This window comes from Dromiciops gliroides, chromosome 1, assembly GCF_019393635.1.
Source record: "Dromiciops gliroides isolate mDroGli1 chromosome 1, mDroGli1.pri, whole genome shotgun sequence".
NCBI lineage: Eukaryota > Metazoa > Chordata > Mammalia > Microbiotheria > Microbiotheriidae > Dromiciops > Dromiciops gliroides.
Window position 1 is genome coordinate 569,075,302 of NC_057861.1, and position 18,674 is coordinate 569,093,975.

The 18,674-nt window shown below is 37.2% G+C and overlaps 1 protein-coding gene and 2 pseudogenes across 1 annotated transcript in view; 1 reads left to right on the top strand and 2 right to left on the bottom strand.

The window, feature by feature from the left end:
- Positions 1-4,205: 4,205 nt before the first annotated feature.
- Positions 4,206-5,421, top strand: LOC122751875 (annotated as a pseudogene).
- Positions 5,422-11,696: 6,275 nt separating this feature from the next.
- Positions 11,697-14,113, bottom strand: LOC122751886 (annotated as a pseudogene).
- LOC122737361 (methylthioadenosine phosphorylase) overlaps positions 13,740-18,674 on the bottom strand; it is a 64,509-nt gene continuing 59,574 nt past the window's right edge. Inside the window, exons 7-8 of the mRNA XM_043979851.1 lie at positions 16,618-16,740; positions 13,740-15,154 (exon numbers count right to left, since the gene is read on the bottom strand). Of these exons, the coding sequence (XP_043835786.1) occupies positions 15,116-15,154; positions 16,618-16,740 (162 nt within the window). The 3' untranslated portion in view covers positions 13,740-15,115. The remainder of the gene's footprint in view (positions 15,155-16,617; positions 16,741-18,674) is intronic.

Below are 18,674 nucleotides of genomic sequence, written 5' to 3' on the forward strand. Positions count from 1 at the left end.
CAGTTCGTTTAAGTCTTTCTAGGCCTTTCTGAAATCATCTTGCTTGTCATTTCTTATAGCACAATAATATTCCATCACCATCATATACCACAGCTTGTTTAGCCATTCCCCAAGTGATGGGCATTCCTTTGATTTCCATGAATTGAATTCTAAGCAAACATTAACCATCAGGAGAAAGCTTACCCAGCTGGAACCTATATCTATTTATGAGGATATGACAAAAATGTGGAACATAAAGTCAGAAAGTTATCTATGCAATGGATGGGCACCCAGATAAAAATATGCAGTTTCCTATGGATCTATCTATTTTTAATGTGAAAGGAGGCCATGATAAACAAGAAACAAAGTCATATAGAGACTAAAAAAAAAAAAAAAGATGGGGGCGGCTAGGTGGCACAGTGGATAAAGCATCGGCCCTGGATTCAGGAGTACCTGAGTTCAAATCCAGTCTCAGACACTTGACACATAACTAGCTGTGTGACCTTGGGCAAGTCAGTTAACCTCCATTGCCCCGCAAAAAAAAAAAAAAAAAAAGGATGATCCAACTGGAAAAACAGCTAAAATCAGTTTAATCAGTTTCCTTGTCAGAGTCATTTAACTTAGCAAAGTGATTAAACATGGTTACTACTTAGTAAATATTTGTCAAATGAATTAATGAATTTCATAATCTTAATGTGTTAAATTAACTAGGGGTCAGTAATCCCTGAAAAGTGGTGTGCCAATATACTGACTCCTCTCTTTTGGTTGGGGCAGAGTTAAGGAAGAGAAAAATGAGTCAGTCACTGTTGATTATTATGAATAGATGAAAGTTGGGTGTGAGCAAAGCTGGTCTGTCAGCAGAATAAACAATTCACCTGTATGGTGATTTTATTTTAACATGGAGAATACTCTTCATCATACTGCCTTAAGTCCTTCATTTTTCTTTCTCACATTGTGTACATTCCACCAATTAGAGAGTCATTTCCATTAAGTGCCTTCTTTTAATCTGTAAGTATATTTGGGAAAGCTATCACAATAGCTTAGCTTTACTTTCTCACCTAGATATTAGAGTAAAGCAAACTCATGTATGCAATTTACACAAGGGGATTGAGAGGTTTGTTTTTGTTTTTGTTTTTTTGCGGGGCAATGGGGGACTTGCCCAGGGTCACACAGCTAGTAAGTGTCAAGTGTCTGAGGCCGGATTTGAACTCAGGAACTCCTGAATCCAGGGCCGGTGCTTTATCCACTGAGCCACCTAGCTGCCCCTGGGATTGAGAGTTTTGATGGAGGGGAGGAATAAGTAATTTTGGAGACCCTTCAGAACATTATATATGTGTTGGATATTTTTATATCATCATCATCATCATACAGTGACTGGAAGGATAGTGGGATCCTTGACAAATACTAAGTTCAGAAGGTTTGAGAGAAAATATAATGAGTTCAGTTTGGGACCTGTTGAGTTGGAGAAGCCTACAGACCATCCATGATGAAACAGGGAAATTGGAGATATTGAACTGGAATAGAATATGTGTTTGTGAGTAATATGTACAGAGATAATAAATTAAACTCAATGAAGTCATTGAGAAGTAAATGAGAGAGAGAGAGAGAGAAGTAAAGAAGGCACATGACAGAGCTTTGGAAAATATGATATGAATGATGATCTAGTGAAGAAGACTCAGAAGTGGGGGCAGCTAGGTAGCGCAGTGGATAAAGCACCGGCCCTGGATTCAGGAGGACCTGAGTTCAAATCCGGCCTCAGATACTTGACTCTTACTAGCTGTGTGACCCTGGGCAAGTCACTTAACCCCCATTGCCCTGCAAAAAAAAAAAAAAAAAAAAAACCAACAACAAAAAAGAAGACTCAGAAGCAGTCAAAGTATTGTTTCACAGCTTCACCAACATTATACACTACTACATTTTATCAACCAATATTTATTAGTGTGCTTATCCTTACACAACCCTTCCAACATTGACCATCACTCTTTTCTGTCATTTTTGCTAGTTTGCAGGGTGTGTGGTGAAACCCCAGGGCTGTTTTGATTTGCATTTTTTTCAGTACTGGTGAAATGGAGCATTCTTTCATATGGTTGTGAATTCCCAATAATTCTTTTAAGAACAGCTCATTCTGGTGGCAGTTAGGTGAGATGCAGTGGTTAAAGCACTGGCCCAGGATTCTGGAGGATCTGAGTTCAAATCCAGCCTCAGATACTTGACACTTACTAGCTGTGTGACCCTTAACTTTCATTGCCCCTCCCCAAAATTAAGAAAACAAAAAAATTTTTTAAAGAACAGTTCATTCATATCTTTTTACCTTTAATCTATTAGGGAATGGATATTAATCTTAAATATATTCATTAATTGCTTATATATCTTAGATACTAAATCCTTATCAGGGAAATCTGATACAAAGTTTCTTTTCCTATTCAATCATTTCTCTTCTTATCCTAGGATGCATTAATGTTGCCTGTGGATATAGATGGAAATGATCTTTACTGTTTTGTGAAGTTTTATGAACACTGTCATGATTACATTAAATTAAAAAGGTTTTGTACAAACAGAAGTAATGCATCCAATATTAGAAGGAAGGCAAAAAGCTGGAAAACCATTTTTATAGCCAGTGTTTCTGATAAAGGCCTCATCTCTAAAATATATAGGAGACAAAATCAAATTTATAAAAATGCAAGTCATTTCCCAATTAAGAAAAGGTCAAAGGATATGAACAGGAAATTTTCAGATGAAGAAATCTAAGCTATCTACTGCCATGTGAAAAAAAATGTTCTAAATCATTACTGATTAGAGAAATGCAAATTAAAACAACTCTGAGATACCACCTCATACCTATCAGATTGGCTAATATGACAAAAAAGGAAAATAATAAAGTTGGAGAAGTTGTAGGAAAATTGGAACACCAATGCATTGTTGGTGAAGCTGCGAACTGATCCAACCATTCTGAAGAGCAATTTAAAACTATGCCCAAAGAGCTATAAAACTGTGTATACTCTTTGACCCAGAAATACCACTATTAAGTCTATATCCCAAAGAGATCATAAAATAGGGAAAAAGACCTTCATGTACAAAAACATTTATAGCTGCTCTTTTTGTGGTGGAAAAGAATTGGAAATTGAGGGGATGCCCATCAACTGGGGAATGGCTAAACAAATTGTGGTATATGAATATAACGGAATATTATTGGATTTCAGAAACACCTGGAAAGACTTACATGAATCGATGCTGAGTGAAATGAGCAGAACCAGGAGATCATTGTACACAGTATCAACAACGTTGTGTGATGATCAATTGTGATATACTTTATTCTTCTCAGAAATACAATGTTCCAAGATAATTCCAAAGGACTTATGATGCAAAATGCTCTCCACATTCAGAAAAAAATATCTATGGAATCTGGATGCAGATTGAACCATACTGTTTCTATTTTTTTTTCTTTTTTGAGGTTTTTCACTTTTGTTCTGATTCTTCTTTTACAACATGATCAATGCAGAAATATTTTAATGTGAGTGTGTGTATATATATGTATACATGTTATACACATACACATATGTATATATCATCTAGAATCAGAAATCATGGGACTAGAATTCTTATAAAAACAAATGTTGAAAACTGTCTGTACATGGAATATAATAAAACACTTTTACTCTCCCTCACCCCAAATGGGTTCATCATTTGCTAAATCTTGTTTCTATTTCTATATTCCTTCAAATCTATCACATTATCTCTTTTCACATGGCCATCATTTAATTCATCATGCTAGTAGCACCTTCATCCTAGATTGTTATAATGGGCTACTAATTGGTATATTTCTCTCTCCTCCTGTTCTAGGTCAGACCTGCTTCAGGGCTATCTTGTGTTTTAGATTTGGGATTGAAACAAAGTAAGACATTTGTAGAATATCTAATTGTTACCAATAGTAGGTTTTCTTAGCCCTAGCATGGAAAGGATACACAGAAGGAGAGGCCTTTCTCTCTACTTGTGTGGCCCAGGCTGCTTGACTACTCCTGGGTACCCAAGTTTGTCTCATCTTGTGTTAGGACTTCATTTTTCAGGTACCAGAATGAGTGGGTCTGTGTTGCTGCCACCACTGGACAAAGAGGAGGCAGACAAAACTTGGTTTCACTGATAAGTGACAGAAACCCTATACCCCTTACTACTGGGTCACCAGTGGAGGTGGTAGAGATGTGGGAGCAGGAGGCAGAGCAACTGCTGCCTCAGCTGCCATCATGGAGGACAAGATGCCCAAGACTTTATATGTAGGCAAGCATTCTCCAGATGTGAAAGAAGCTCCAGCTGTTTTGTAAGATTATATAGTGTAAAAACTAGAAGATGATTATGGATATAGATGGAAATGATCTTTACTGTTTTGTGAAGTTTTATGAACACTGTCATGCAGCTGCAGCACTCGCTGCTATAGATGGACAGAAATAATGAGCAAAGAGGTCAAAGTGAATTGGGAGACAACCCCCAGCAGTCAGAAGAAATATACAAGCAAGTAGTACTGTTGTCAGCACCCTGTATTCACAAATCTTAGTTCACTTGAACATGAATTCACATAAAATGGATGGTGTAATGACTGGACAACAAAAATTGTTGGTTTTTGAGAAAAATGTCAAATGCTTCAACTGTTATAATGCTTGCAAAGTCTTTTTTTTTAAAAAAGCAAATGCTTTTTAAAGTCTTTATTGGTGGTCTCAGTCCAGTAATTGCAACTGAATATATAAACACCACTTTTGCACCATTTAAAAAAATATTAAATGCTTAAGTTGTGAAAGACATGGCAATAGGGATGTCAAAAGGATATGCCTTTGTTAAATGGGATGCAGAAAATTCCAAACAGCAGATGGACTGTGGCTTAGAGGAAGACAAATCAGAACTGGGCAACATGGAAACCTCTAGTTCCAAACGATATTTATGAGTCAAATGTCAAACAACATTGGACCTCAGGACTAACAGAACAACTAAAGTGCCAGACCTTTTCACCATTTGGACAGATAATGGAAATTTGAGTCTTCCCAGACAAAGGGTACTCATTTGTACAGTTCAATTCCTGAGAGTGGTACACATGTGATTGTTCCAGTTAATGGTACTACAATTGAAGGACATGTTGTGAAATGATATTGAGGCAAAGAAATTCTTGATATGTTAAATCCAGCTCAACACTTCCAGAGTGGTGTTTCATGGAATGCTGTAGTGACATGGAGAGCGTGACCTTTTCAATCGACATATTCACACTGTGGATTTTAAAATGCTCTGACAAACATATATTGGATATCCAAAGGCTTTTTGGTCAGTGGGGCCAGTAGTATGGAAATGCCCAACAAGTGGGCTAGTGTATCCCTTGTGGTTGGCAAGTACATGTATAAAAAAATGTAAGGACAGGCATGGAATCAATAGGGATTTAATCAGATACCACCTCCTCTACCATGACCACTGCTATCACAGACTTCTGCACCAAGGATGGGTACCAAATTATAGATGGCTTACAGCCACCTTAGGGGTGTTTCCCAATCAAACTGGATATCCAATTATGATACCCAGGTTATAAGACTCAGTGAGAATGAAATATGGAAATCTGACACCTATACTTGAAGCTTAGAGTATAGTTAAAGCCTTTGTTTACTTAAAGATTTATCGAATTAGTCAGTGCAAATGCCAGATAAACTGTATTTAAAATTATTTCAATTTTTAATTATGAAATTTCTTGTCACCTACATTGTTTTAATAAGAAACAAGCTCCTGGCTAACTGCCAATTTTTGCCTTCTGTACTTTTTAAAATAATGTGTGTTTGAAATCTTTATTTGAAACACAGTATGTGCAGGAATTGCTGCCACTTTTTAAAATTAAGAGGCAGAAAATTGCACAATGTAAACTTCTTTCCAATGAAGTAGTACACGGTTTTAGATTGCATTCCTAATGTGATTTAAAATATGTAATAGAAAAAAGTACAAATAGCCAAAACTGCAGTCTTAAAGTTCTTTGAAATCTTCAACTGATGCACAATTGTGTTTTAAAAGAAAAGGCATTTTCTCAGCTGTCCATCTCCTCTTCCTGTCTATCAGTAAACTAATACAAATTATTAGTTTACATCATTTTGTATCAGAATTTTTAAAGTTTTTCTTGCCTTATTAAAGATCTGTTAATTACAGTTAAATGGGGAAATGATGTTCAACCTTTTAAAAATTGCAAAACTTTCTTAGATGGATCTACAATTGCATTCATTTTGTGTCTTATATAAGGTACCTAGAGAATTCCTTGTTAAATTTGTTTTAAAGCATTTTTATGTTCTGTGATAAACGTTGCTGTGTATCAGTAAATGTTTATGTTTGTCTATGTGTATATACATATGTGCATATATATTTGTATATACACATATTTACTAAAGACAGAAAAAAAAGATACTCATCACATTATGGGTTTAGAGAAACATATCAGTTTAGAAGAATGTGTTGGGTTATGGTGACCTCAATGGAAGTGGGACATCCACCATGTCTGAAGGGCATGGACTTCGTGGGCTAGCCCTTTTGTGTTCTGTTTAGGAAAGCATGTCCATAGCTTGAACCTTCTGGGCCAGTCAGTTGTCTTGAGATAAATTTTCTGAATTTTAAAGGAGACATGGGAGGAGGGAAGGCATTAGGAGAAACTATCCCAGTATATGTGGCAAAGTTTTAATAAGTATTGTTCCTACCTCATTCCCTCAATTTATCCTCCACAAAGGTGCCAGAGATTTTCTTAAAGTGTTGGTTTTACCATGTCATTCTGCTACCCAATGAACTTCAGTGATTCCCTTTCCTTTGAAACTCTGCTCAGGTGACATCTTCTCTAGTCTTTTCTGATCTCCCTCCCCATGCCAAAAAAAAATCATCTTGTATTTATTTTATATGTATTTATTTGTAAATATGTTGCCTCCCAATAGAGTGTGAGCTCCTTCAGGGTGAAGGCTGTTTTATTTTTTGTCTTTGTATTCCCAGTGTCTAGCACTGCCAACTTTATAGTAGGCATTTATAAATGCAGATTGATCAATTAGCTAATGTCAACCATTGCTAAAAAGGTAGGCTGAAGGCAGACTATTAAAGGCCTTAAATGCCAAGTTTGGCAGTTTGCATTCAGAGGCAAAAATAAGTAACTGAAGGTTTTCAGGAAAGCCTGTGGCAGCTAGAGAAACACCTGTACCAGCTAGAGGAACAGGTGTGACAACTAGAAGCAGCCAGGTGGTGCAATGGATAGAGCACTGGATCTGGAACCAGGAAAACCTGAGTTCAAATCCAACTTTAGACACTTAATTAACTCAGGGATAGTCACTAAACCTCTCAATGGTAAAATGCTTGTTTTCTTCCTTTCTGTGACATGGTCTGACCCCAATGCTAGAGAGGTTTATACTGAAAACAGGGAGAACAATCAGGAAGCTATAGTAAGTTGACTTGTGATTCATCCTAGTGGGAAAATAGTAGTGAAGGGTGATGAGCAGAGAGCTGAGGGAAGGAATACTATGGAGAAAAATAAATATGGTCTTCAAGAAGTAAAAAAGAAAGGTGGAAAAATATATTTGCAGGGGCTTGGCTATTAACTTAATAAAACGTGAGGTCAAGAAATATTCTTTTAGAAAATAAAATGTAGTGTGCTAGTAATATAACTTTTCAATCATTTTAAAAATTATTTTTTCAAATAGCAAACCACCTCTCCTACCCCACTCCAACTAATGAAAAAGAAAAACAAAACTATTCTAAAAATATTCATATAACTTATACCTTTCCTCTTCTAAAAAATTATTTTTGAATAAAAGGAAACAAATACCTCTGGGAAAAAGAGAAATATCTCTGCTAAAGGCCTCATTTCTCAAATATATAGAAAATTGAGTCAAATTTATAAAAATACATGTCATTCCCCAATTGATAAATGGTCAAAGGATATGAACACGGAGTTTTCAGACAAAGGAGTCAAAGCTATCTATAATCATATGAAAAAACGCTCTAGACCACTATTGAGCAGAGAAATGCAAATTAAAACAACTCTGAGGTACTATCTCACACCTATCAGATTGGCTAATATAACAAAAAGGGAAAATGTTGGATTTTGAAGGGGATGTGGGAAAACTGGGATGCTAATCCATTGTTGGTGGAGTTGTGAAAAGTTCCAACTATTCTGGAGAGCAATTTGGAACTATGCCCAAAGGGCTATAGAATTGAGCATACCCTTTGATCCACCAATAACACAGTTAGGTTTATATCCCAAAGGTATAATCAAGCTGTGCTATATGATGGTGATGAAATATTACTGTATTATAAGAAATGACAAGCAGAATGATTTCAGAAAGGCCTGGAAAGACTTGTATGAACTGATGAAGTTCAAAGTGAAGTTACCAGAACCAAGAGAACATTGTACACAGAGACAGCAATATTTTTTGATAAATAACTGTGGACAACTATTCTCAACAATACAATGATCTAAGACAATCCCAAAGGACTATTGATGAAACATACTATCCACCTCCAAAGAAAAAATTGATATTGATGGAACAGACTGAAGCATGCCATTTTTCACTTTCATTTTTTATTCAAGTTTTCTTGTACAAAATGACTAATATGGTAATATTTTACATAATCATACATGTATAATACATATCGAGTTGCTTACCACCTCAGGGAGGGGGTGGGAGAGGAAAGGGAGGGAAGGAGAGAGGAAAAATTGGAACTCAAAAAAAAAATTAACAAATAATAGGGAAGGAAGGAAGGAGAAGAGAAAGGGACCTATATACAAAAGGGACAAGTCAGAAATATACATATTAACTGGCACACAGGTTCGTTCAAGTGGTCCATTCAGGTAGGAAGACTTATCCTTCAGAGCTGGGGAAATGTACTCAAAAATACCCTTCGGAGAGTGGGATACTTAAATCCTGATGTTAGTGGCTGTGTGGAGTTGGCTGATTTGCACATCAAGATTCACCAACCATCCCATTCTCCCTCTACCTCACCCCTATCTGTTATTTTTAATGTTTTTTTTTCCCCTACCCATCTACCCTCTGCCTTGAGAATACATGAGGGAATTTATGCTGCTAAAAATAAAATTATTTTTTACTTTTATTATTACTGTTTATAGTTAGACTTGGTATATCATTTGTTTTATATTATGCAGAGGGTACATTTGCATACTAGTGAATACAATGTTAGGGGCTGGTGGATTAGATTAAGAGAAATTTATTGGCCAATAGTGGTTGCAATTTTTCCATTACTACATAGGGGATTTTTTTTTTTTTTTGGTTTTTGGGTGAGGCAATTGGGGTTAAGTAACTTGCCCAGGGTCACACAGCTAGTAAGTGTCAAGTACCTGAGGTCACATTTGAACTCAGGTCCTCCTGACTCCAGGGCAGGTGCTCTATCCACTGTGCCACCTAGCTGTCCCTACATAAGGGATTTTTGAAATACACAGGGGAATGGTGGTAAGATAAACTGTTAGCAAGATATTACTTTTAGACATATGGCTGTAGGGGCAGCTAGGTGGCGCAGTGGATAGAGCACCTGCCCTGGAGTCAGGAGGACCTGAGTTCAAATCCGGCCTCAGACACTTAACACTTACTAGCTGTGTGACCCTGGGCAAGTCACTTAACCCCAATTGCCTCACTAAAAAAAAACCAAAAAGACATATGGCTGTAATAGCCTTAAAAATATTGTCATTGTGTTTCCATGGCCTAATCTTATAGCAGTGGTTTCCATGCATAGATTCTAAGAGTTATAGCCTCCCTTAAGGGAAGACTGTCACATGGTAGACTCAAGACAACCAAGCCTTATCTCACAAATGCCTATTGTACTGGAAAAATCTGATGGATTTCCAAATTGCTTAGCCTACAACACTCTATAAAACTTAACTTTTTGTTTTGTTTTGTTTTGTTTGTTTGCAGGGCAATGGTGGTTAAGTGACTTGCCCAGGATCACACAGCTAGTAAGTGTCAAGTGTCTGAGGTCGGATTTGAACTCAGGTCCTCCTGAATCCAGGACCGGTGCTTTATCTACTGCACCACCTAGCTGCCCCCAAAACTTTTTTTTTTTTAAAGAGCTATCTACAGAATATAAAAACAAGGCCAAATAAGGGAGGATAAAGATGAACCTGTCAAAATGTCATGCAGTATTCAAACTCAAAATGAGTTTGAGCCCGAAGAAAGCCAAGGACTCCAAACAATGTTCTACTGCTTTCCCCTCTGTTATTTCCTATCTGTCCAGTATGTAGCTTGCTTTGTATATTAATTTGCATGTTGTGTCCCTCCTAAATTGTAAGGCTCCTTGAGGGCAAGGACTATCTTTTTGTATTTTTATTACCTAGCACACTGTTGTTCAGGTATGTCTAACTCTACATGACTTTTATCCATGGGGTTTTCTTGGCAGAGACACCATAGTGGTTTGCCGTTTCCTTCTCCAGTGTGCCCCCATTTTAGAGATGAAGTGAGGGGTTGTGACTAGCCCAGAGTCACACAGCTAGTGTCTGAGGTCACATTTGAACTCAGATCTTCCTGACTCCTAGTCAGGTGCTGGTGCTCTACTGCACCACCAAAATGCCTGCTTGGCACATAGTAGTTGCTTAATAAATGTTTATTAATCAGAAAAAAAAAAGTTATTTTAAAAAGCCCCAAACTAGAGGCAAACTTTTTGGGTATGGGTTGGAGTAGATTGCTGCAGAGGTTCCTTTAAATTCTAGAATTATAACTTTGATCTTAAAAGGTCTATTTCAGCTTTATATTTTATTACTCCATTTCATTTTGACAAAATGTTGACCCTTACAGTCTAATTTCCACAGGGCTTAAATAGGTAACATTTATTTTTTCAGAAAGAAAGCATAGGACTCTTGGTTCAGAAACCATTTCCTGTGGGACAACTGTAGTTTGTGTTTCCCCCTTTTAACTAAACTCTCTAGAGTTATACTCCTCTTATCTCTTGTTCCTTACTGGTATCTCACAATCTGTTCATGAAGCCTAGGTATAAATGGGGATTTTTAAAACTATTATTATTATTTGATGATGATGATGATTTGGTGAATTAAAAACATCTGTAGAACCCATAAGATAATATTATTCACTGTAGCAAATCAAAAGCCATATGTATAAACTTCCTTCAAATAGTGTCTGGGTTTTACAGTGCTTCTTAGATATGCATGTTTTTTTTTTCCTTTTTCTTTTTTAGATTAAATTTATTTTAGAAAATATTTCTTACATAAGAGCATTACATTTTGAACATTGCTATGTCATGGACCATAAATACTATTCTTTCCCTTTTTCCTATTCATCCCCCTCAAAAAAATTGCAGTTGACCATAAAACAAGCTGTTCACAATAGTTACAGGAAAGGCAATTAAAAAAAGAATCACTCACAATACCAACAAAATTCACTCCCTACTACTGTTTCAAAATTTCAGTATTAGTTTTGTCAGTGCCCTTCCCAACCCACCCTCCCCCCTTGTTTGTAAGGAACTAAAATTTAACATTTGGTAAACAGCAAAGATTTCCCCACACCTCAAATTCAGAATGCCTATGAAGTAGAGGAAAACAAAAGGTTAAAAAGTTTAAAAACTTGGCTTTTTCGGGGGCGACTAGGTGGCGCACTGGCCCTGGATTCAGGAGTACCTGAGTTCAAATCCGGCCTCAGACACTTGACACTTACTAGCTGTGTGACCCTGGGCAAGTCACTTAACCCCCAATGCCCCGCCAAAAAAAAAAAAAAAAAGTTGGCTTTTTCAACAGAAGCATTTAAAAAAAAAAAAAAAAAGCTCCAGGACTAGTCTTAGAAAAACTTTCCAGAGTCCTGCTTCACATTATAAAGAGGAAAAGATATCTTGCATCAGAAGCCTTCGACATCTGTATTTTGAATCACCATTTTGCTCTAAATACTGTATTCTGTATCTGGTCCTGTGTTCCTGTAATGGTAATAATTCCCTCCTCAGGTCTATCGCAAGGTTCATCAATTGATTTATGCCCTGGATTCATAATACATTTGTTTGATTCAATGACCACTTTTGTCAATAATCGACCCAGCCAAATTTTTGAGAGTAGTTACTTATGGTTTCATTAAAATAGGCCCACCAAGATCACTGTATGAGCCATGACATGTAGCATAAGAATAATTTCAATAAATATTTCTTAAGAGCCTAGCCTAGTATGTGCTGTGTACTGTGTTAAGTCCCAGGGACACAAAAACAAGCAAAAGACAGTTCATGTCCTCAGGGACAATGAAGACAACATGCAAACAAATATATGCAAAGCAAGCTACATACTGAATAGGAAAGAATAAACAGAAGCAAGGCATTGGAATGAAAGTTTCCTGTATAAGATGGGATTTTAGTTGGGACTTAAAGGAAGCCAAAGGAGGTCAGTAGTGGGACCAAAGGAGGAAGAGTGTTCCAGGCATGGGGGACAGCAGAAGGAAATTCCTGGAGCTAAGAGATGAAGTGTCTTGTTTGTAGAACAGCCAGGAAACAAGTGTCACTGGATTGAAGACTACATGACAGGAGGTAGGGTATAAGATTGGTTACAAAAGGCTAGGTTTTGAATGCCAGAGAGTATTTTGTATTGGGTTTATTTAGTAAGGGGATGACATGATCAGACTTGCATTTTAGGAAAATCACTTTAATAGCTGAATGAAGAATGAATTGGAGTGGGGAGAGATTTGAGGCAGGCAGAGGTAGTTAGCAGGCCATTGCTATGTGGAGATGAGGGCCTGCACCAATGTGGTAGCAGTGTCAGAAAGCATATTGAAGAGATGCTACAAAGGTGAAATTGACAGGATATGTGATGTGAGAGACAGTGAGGAATCCAGGATGATTCCTAGGTTGTGAGTCTGAAGGGCTGGGAAAATCTTGTTGCCCTCTACAGGGAAGGTGGGAGAAAGGGGAGGATTTAGGGGAAAAGAATGAGTTCTACTTTGGATATCCAAGTTAAGATATCTAAAATGAAATAGGGTTATTTCTAAACCTACCCTGTGGTTCATAAGCCATGTGCCATTCAGATGGACTCCATGTATCCACTGAAGTCCCAAGTCTCCTCAGCATTAAACCCAATCATGTCATCCTAACAGTCACTAGGTCTTCCTCTTCTGTCATAAGCCATAGTAGAGATGGAAGGTTTCCAGTTCTGATATCAACCCCTGCCAGGAAATTCATGAGGTGAGGGGGTCCTCTACAAGGGTTCATGTTATCATACTCTCTTTTAGATACTGCCAAAGGATGACCATTAAAACCTGCAGCATTCTATCAAAGCCGTCTCCTTCTCTTCATGGGAAATCCTACAAGGCATCCTTATTGATCACTGAATAGCATTTTGAAACCAGTATAGTCACAGGTTTTATCATAGAAATGGAGACTCAGATATAAGATCAAGCATATTTATGCACTCCCCAACCCTATGAGGCTTTCTAATGATAAGAACAATTCTATTGGTGGAATGAAGACAACATTCCTGGAAAAGCTTGATAGCTAAGTGTTCTCTCCCAGATCTTTGATTTTATAGCAACTTAGACCCCAATAATTTCTAGACTCTAGTAAATCAACAAACTTAACTGTCAAAGGAATTTCCTTTATACTGCTGGTAATTTAAGCATTCCACAGCCTCAGATTCAAGCAAGCTTTTTTTTTGGGGGGGGGGGGAGGGTGGAGCAATGAGGGTTAAGTGACTTGCCCAGGGTCACACAACTAGTAGGTGTCAAGTATTTGAGGCCACATTTGAACTTAGGTCCTCCTGAATCCAGGGCCTAAAACTACTGCCCCACCTAGCTGCCCCACAAGCAAGCTTCTTGCAGTGGCTACTGCACATCCTCTTCCAAGATAGGGATGATTTTTTTTTCAGAATTTCTCCAGTTCTTTCAATATCTGCACTGATATCCCTTATATGACCCTGGGGTGACTGTTTAGGAGTGGAACACTGGCACTGTAGGTTTTACAGAGTGTTTTAATATTTTTGTTTCCTTTTTCAATCATTGCTCCAGCCTTCTAACTTTGAAGAAAAAGGCATAGTTCAACATAGTTCATCAGTGTTTCTATACCTTTTAAAGGCCTGCACCTCTTCTATTTTTTCAGCAGGCTAATTATCAAATTCACCATTGGTTTTGATTTGCAGAAAGATTTCTGCAGGTTGTTCAGTCTCCATTTTCTCAGATTAAATAGGCAGACACTCATAAAGTCACCTTCTCTTCTACCCACCAGTTATCCATAACTTGTTTTTTCTAACAATGTGAACAAGTTGATTGCAGGCGTGTATATGATTTATTTTTAGAGAAACAGGTTATCTCAAAGGAAAGCCTGTATATATTCTACATACAACATAGTATGGAACTGAAACGTGATCACAAACATTTGAAACAACAGACAAAGGCTTACAACACTTTTAAAGAACGTTTTGTTGTAAACCACAGAGAAGAAAAAACAAACAAACATTCTATTTTCAAGGTAAAGCTTTCTTGGAACACTCTTTGTATCTTTTGATACACATTAAATGTCAAGTCTAAATGGTCTTCCTCAGAAATTCTGTTCAATATCAATCATCTTTTTTTAAAAAAAAAAAGCTTAACTTTATATGGTAGGCAAGAAAATTATTTTATTAGAAAATCAAAAAGTTCAAATTAATAAACTATATATAAAAGAATTCACAGACCCACAAAAGAAACAATTTTTAAAAATAGATAAAATATCAATAAAATGCCTACAACAGTGAAATGCAAATATATTCTCTTGAATTATGTCTTCATTTCTAAGCAAATATTCTTCTTGGAAAGAGAAGCAATAAAAATGAATGCCAAGTACTTTTCTAAGAGACTCAATAAATTACCTCTAAAAAACACAAATATTGCCATCATTTAATGTTGGGAGAAGTTTAGTACTCTATTTTAGTATTGTATTTTCTTTCTTTAAACCTGTAAACATCAGAGATACTGGGATGACAGTCTGTCTCTAAGTACCTTTAGAAATCTACAGGTTCACTTACTTCTGAAGCTACCAAGATCTAGCAGAAATAAACACTTGAGTAAATACAGTCTTTTATCACCACAACTATTTCACAAGTGGTAAAAAGCATGTGATTCTGGTAATTATACATCCTGGAAATTATTGGAGAGGGGATCTCTTTCTGCTCCTCTTGAGTATCCACACCATTTCAGTGTCTTGGTAAAATAATGGAAAACTGGACCACATGCTGAAACAAAAATGTCAACAAATTAATGAATTCTAATAGGTAGTTATAAACAAGATTACAAATCCACTGACAGAAAAATTTAATACTGATGCACTGGAGATACATGATTTCATTTGCTCCTCACAGTAACTCTTTTTGTTAAGGTAGGTACTAAAATATATTAATATCTTTATTTTATAGATGAAGAAAAGGATCAGAGAGATTAAGCGATATCCCCAGGGTCATACAACTATTAACAAGTAGTGGGGCAGCTAGGTGATATAGTGGATAAAGCACTGGCCCTGGATTCAGGAGGACCTGAGTTCAAATATGACCTCAGACACTTGACACTTACTAGCTGTGTGACCCTGGGCAAGTCACTTAACCCTCATTGCCCCACCAAAAACAAACAAACAAAAAAACCAAGTAGTAATAAGGCTTAAACCTAGGGTTTTCTTAGGTCCAAGTCTAGCATTCTTCCCACTACACATGCCATAAAGCCTAGATCCAGTGCTCTTTATACTGATTATACCCTTATGCCTCCCTGATGGAAGAGCCTCTGTCACAAACCCCATTCAATTGTGCTCATAATTTTGCAAGCCCCTAACATTTCCACTCTAAGTTGATATTCCTCATTCTTGCAACTTATTTTCCTATTGTTAATAAAATGATTCCTCTGTTTAATATTTATGATTCATTTCATTTGGTGATAAGAGGCTACAGAACTCTGGTTATATCAGAAACTGGCCCTAGTTCCTTAAAGTGCTTTCCATCTCCAAGTAAATAATGTAGCCTCTATTCACTACTTTTCTAGTTCCCAAGATCAGGAATACAACCAAATGTCTAGTATGGAAAACAGTGTGGTATAATAGGAAATTAGGGTCAGGATATGGGTATAAATTCCATTCTGCTACTTATTTGACTTTGGATCACAGACAATTCAAATAATAACTTCACTGAGCCTCAGTTTTCTCATCTATGAAATGAGAAGCTTAAGCTGTGTTCTCTAAGATACATTCCAGTACTAAATCACATGATTCACACAACATTCTTCCCTTTCTGATCCTTTCTCTACACCAGGTGTCAAACATGCTGCCTTAAGGCCAAACTAGACTAAAGTGCCATTGGGAACTATCTGACCAAAAAATAAAAAATACAATATAACATAAATAAGGTTAATATGTGGTCCACATGAAGACTTAACTATGGGTTTAGGGGCCCACTGTTTCCCTTAGAGCTAGACAACACTGCTCTATATAATTTTTGTTGTTGTCATTCAGTAGTGTCCATCTCTTTGTGACCCCATTTAGGGTTTTCCTGGCAAACATACAGAGGCGGGAGGAGGGCGGGGAGGTTCTGAGGGTTGAGGACAAAGTAGGGAAAGGAAGAACAAAGCTGAGGGGGTAGAAAAGGCTGAATGTAGTCAGGCAGCTGATTAGTCCATTATTTGTCTTCTGCTGCAAGTTCATTTTTAAGAGACTTACTTTCATGCTGTGCAGGGTTTCTGTCCATTCCATTGACCCGATCTGTGGTATTGCAGTAAGAAGTAAACTGGTGGCTTTATTTGAATTTTCTTTCAGAGTCTTCATGACGTTATCAACTGAAACCTAGATAAAATAGCAAGTGACATTAAAAACCCTAATATTTTTCAATTCACACATTTACATTCTGTGACTACTAACACATTTCATGAAGAGACCTATTAGTCTATGTAAAATGACATCACCATTTACACCACTTACATCTAATTTTCTGTGATTTTTTTTTTTGGGGGGGGGGTGAGGCAGTTGGGGTTAAGTGACTTGCCCAAGGTCACACAGCTAGGGTCTGAAGCCGAATTTGAACTCAGGTCCTCCTGCCTCCAGGGCCGGTGCTCTATCCACTGCACCACCTAGCTGCCCCCACATCTAATTTTCCAAAGGAGATAGTAAGCAATGGAAAGAATGCCTAGATTTGTAGAACTTCCAAGGTTTAAACCCTGGAAGTGACTTCTTTGGACCTCAATTTCCAAAGGAGTTCGAGGAGATAACCACTAAGGTTCCTTCCAGGTCTAAATCCTTTTCGTTTATCAAAAGAAAGCACTTTAATATAAGTTTTAAATTTCAAAGAAAAATGCAGTGTCATAAAAACAAAAATGAGAGAGAAAACTCTGAGAGAAGATAATCCCATGGCCCCTTTACATACTTGTTCAGAACTTTCATAGCCAAGGAGGGAACACAATGTGGAAGAAAAAATATTAGACATGAAAAAAGAAGACCTGGAATTGAGCCCCATATGCAGTTGCTGCTCAGTCATTTTGGTCATATATGACTCCCCGTAACACCATTTGGGGTTTTCTTGGCAAAGATACTGGAGTTGTTTGCCATTTCCTTCTCCAATTCATTCTGCAGGTGAGGAACTGAGGCCAACAAGGTTAAATGATTTGCCCAGGTTCACACAGCTAGTTAAGTGTCTGGGACCAAATTTGAACTCAGGAAGATGAGTCTTCCTGACTCCAGGCTCAGCACTCCATCCACTGCTATACCTACTTACTAGTTACCTGACCATGAACAAGTTACTTTGACCTCTAAGCCTCAGTTTCCTCATCTGTAAAATGGGAGTAGATAGAATACTATCTACCCAATAGGGCTGTTGTGAGGAAAAAGTAGTTTATAAATGTTAAAGTACTATGTGGCTGGTTATTTCCCCAGAGCAATGTGCAAGTATCACAGTCAGAAAAGAATAAATTGGTTGCCTTATTCTACCATCACAGGGCTTTAGAAATAGCAGGAACTTTACCCAAGCCCAACATTTTACATATAAGGAAACCGAGACCCAGAGAGGTGAACACAAATCAGTCCAGGCTCACAGAGTTAGTGACAGAGCAAGTTTCTAGACCAGTGTTCTTTCCACCTCACCTTAATACTTTCTCACTTTGGAAATCAATGGCTTCCCAGTGAAGAACACTCAGGTTTGAAATTTCCTATTAAAGGGCCAATGAAAACTATGGGGCTATTACACTGAGCACTGTGAATTATCCAGACCATGAGTGATATCTTCTTGGTTTTTTTTTTTCCCCCAACATTTGTTTTTATAAGATTTCTGGTTTCAAATTTTTTTCCCTCCCTCACCAAGACAGCAAGTAATCTGATATAGGTTATATATGTACAATCACATTAAACATATTTCTGCATTAGTCATGCTGTGAAAGAAGAATCAGAGCATAAAGGAAAAACCTTAAAAAAGAAAAACAACAGAACCAAAAACAAAAGAAATAGTATGGTTCAATCTGCATCCATATCCACAGTTCTTTTTTTTGCGGATTTGGAGAGCCTTTTCCATCATGAGTCCTTTGGAACATTCTTGTACTGTTGTATTGCTGAGAAGAATCAAGTCTAACACAGTTGATCAACACACAATGTTGCTGTTACTGTGTACAACGTTCTCCTGGTTCTGCTCATCTTAATCAGCATCATTTCATGCAAGTCCTTCCAGATTTCTCTGAAATCCACCTGCTCATCGCTTCTTACAGCACAATAGTATTCCAATTACATTCATATAC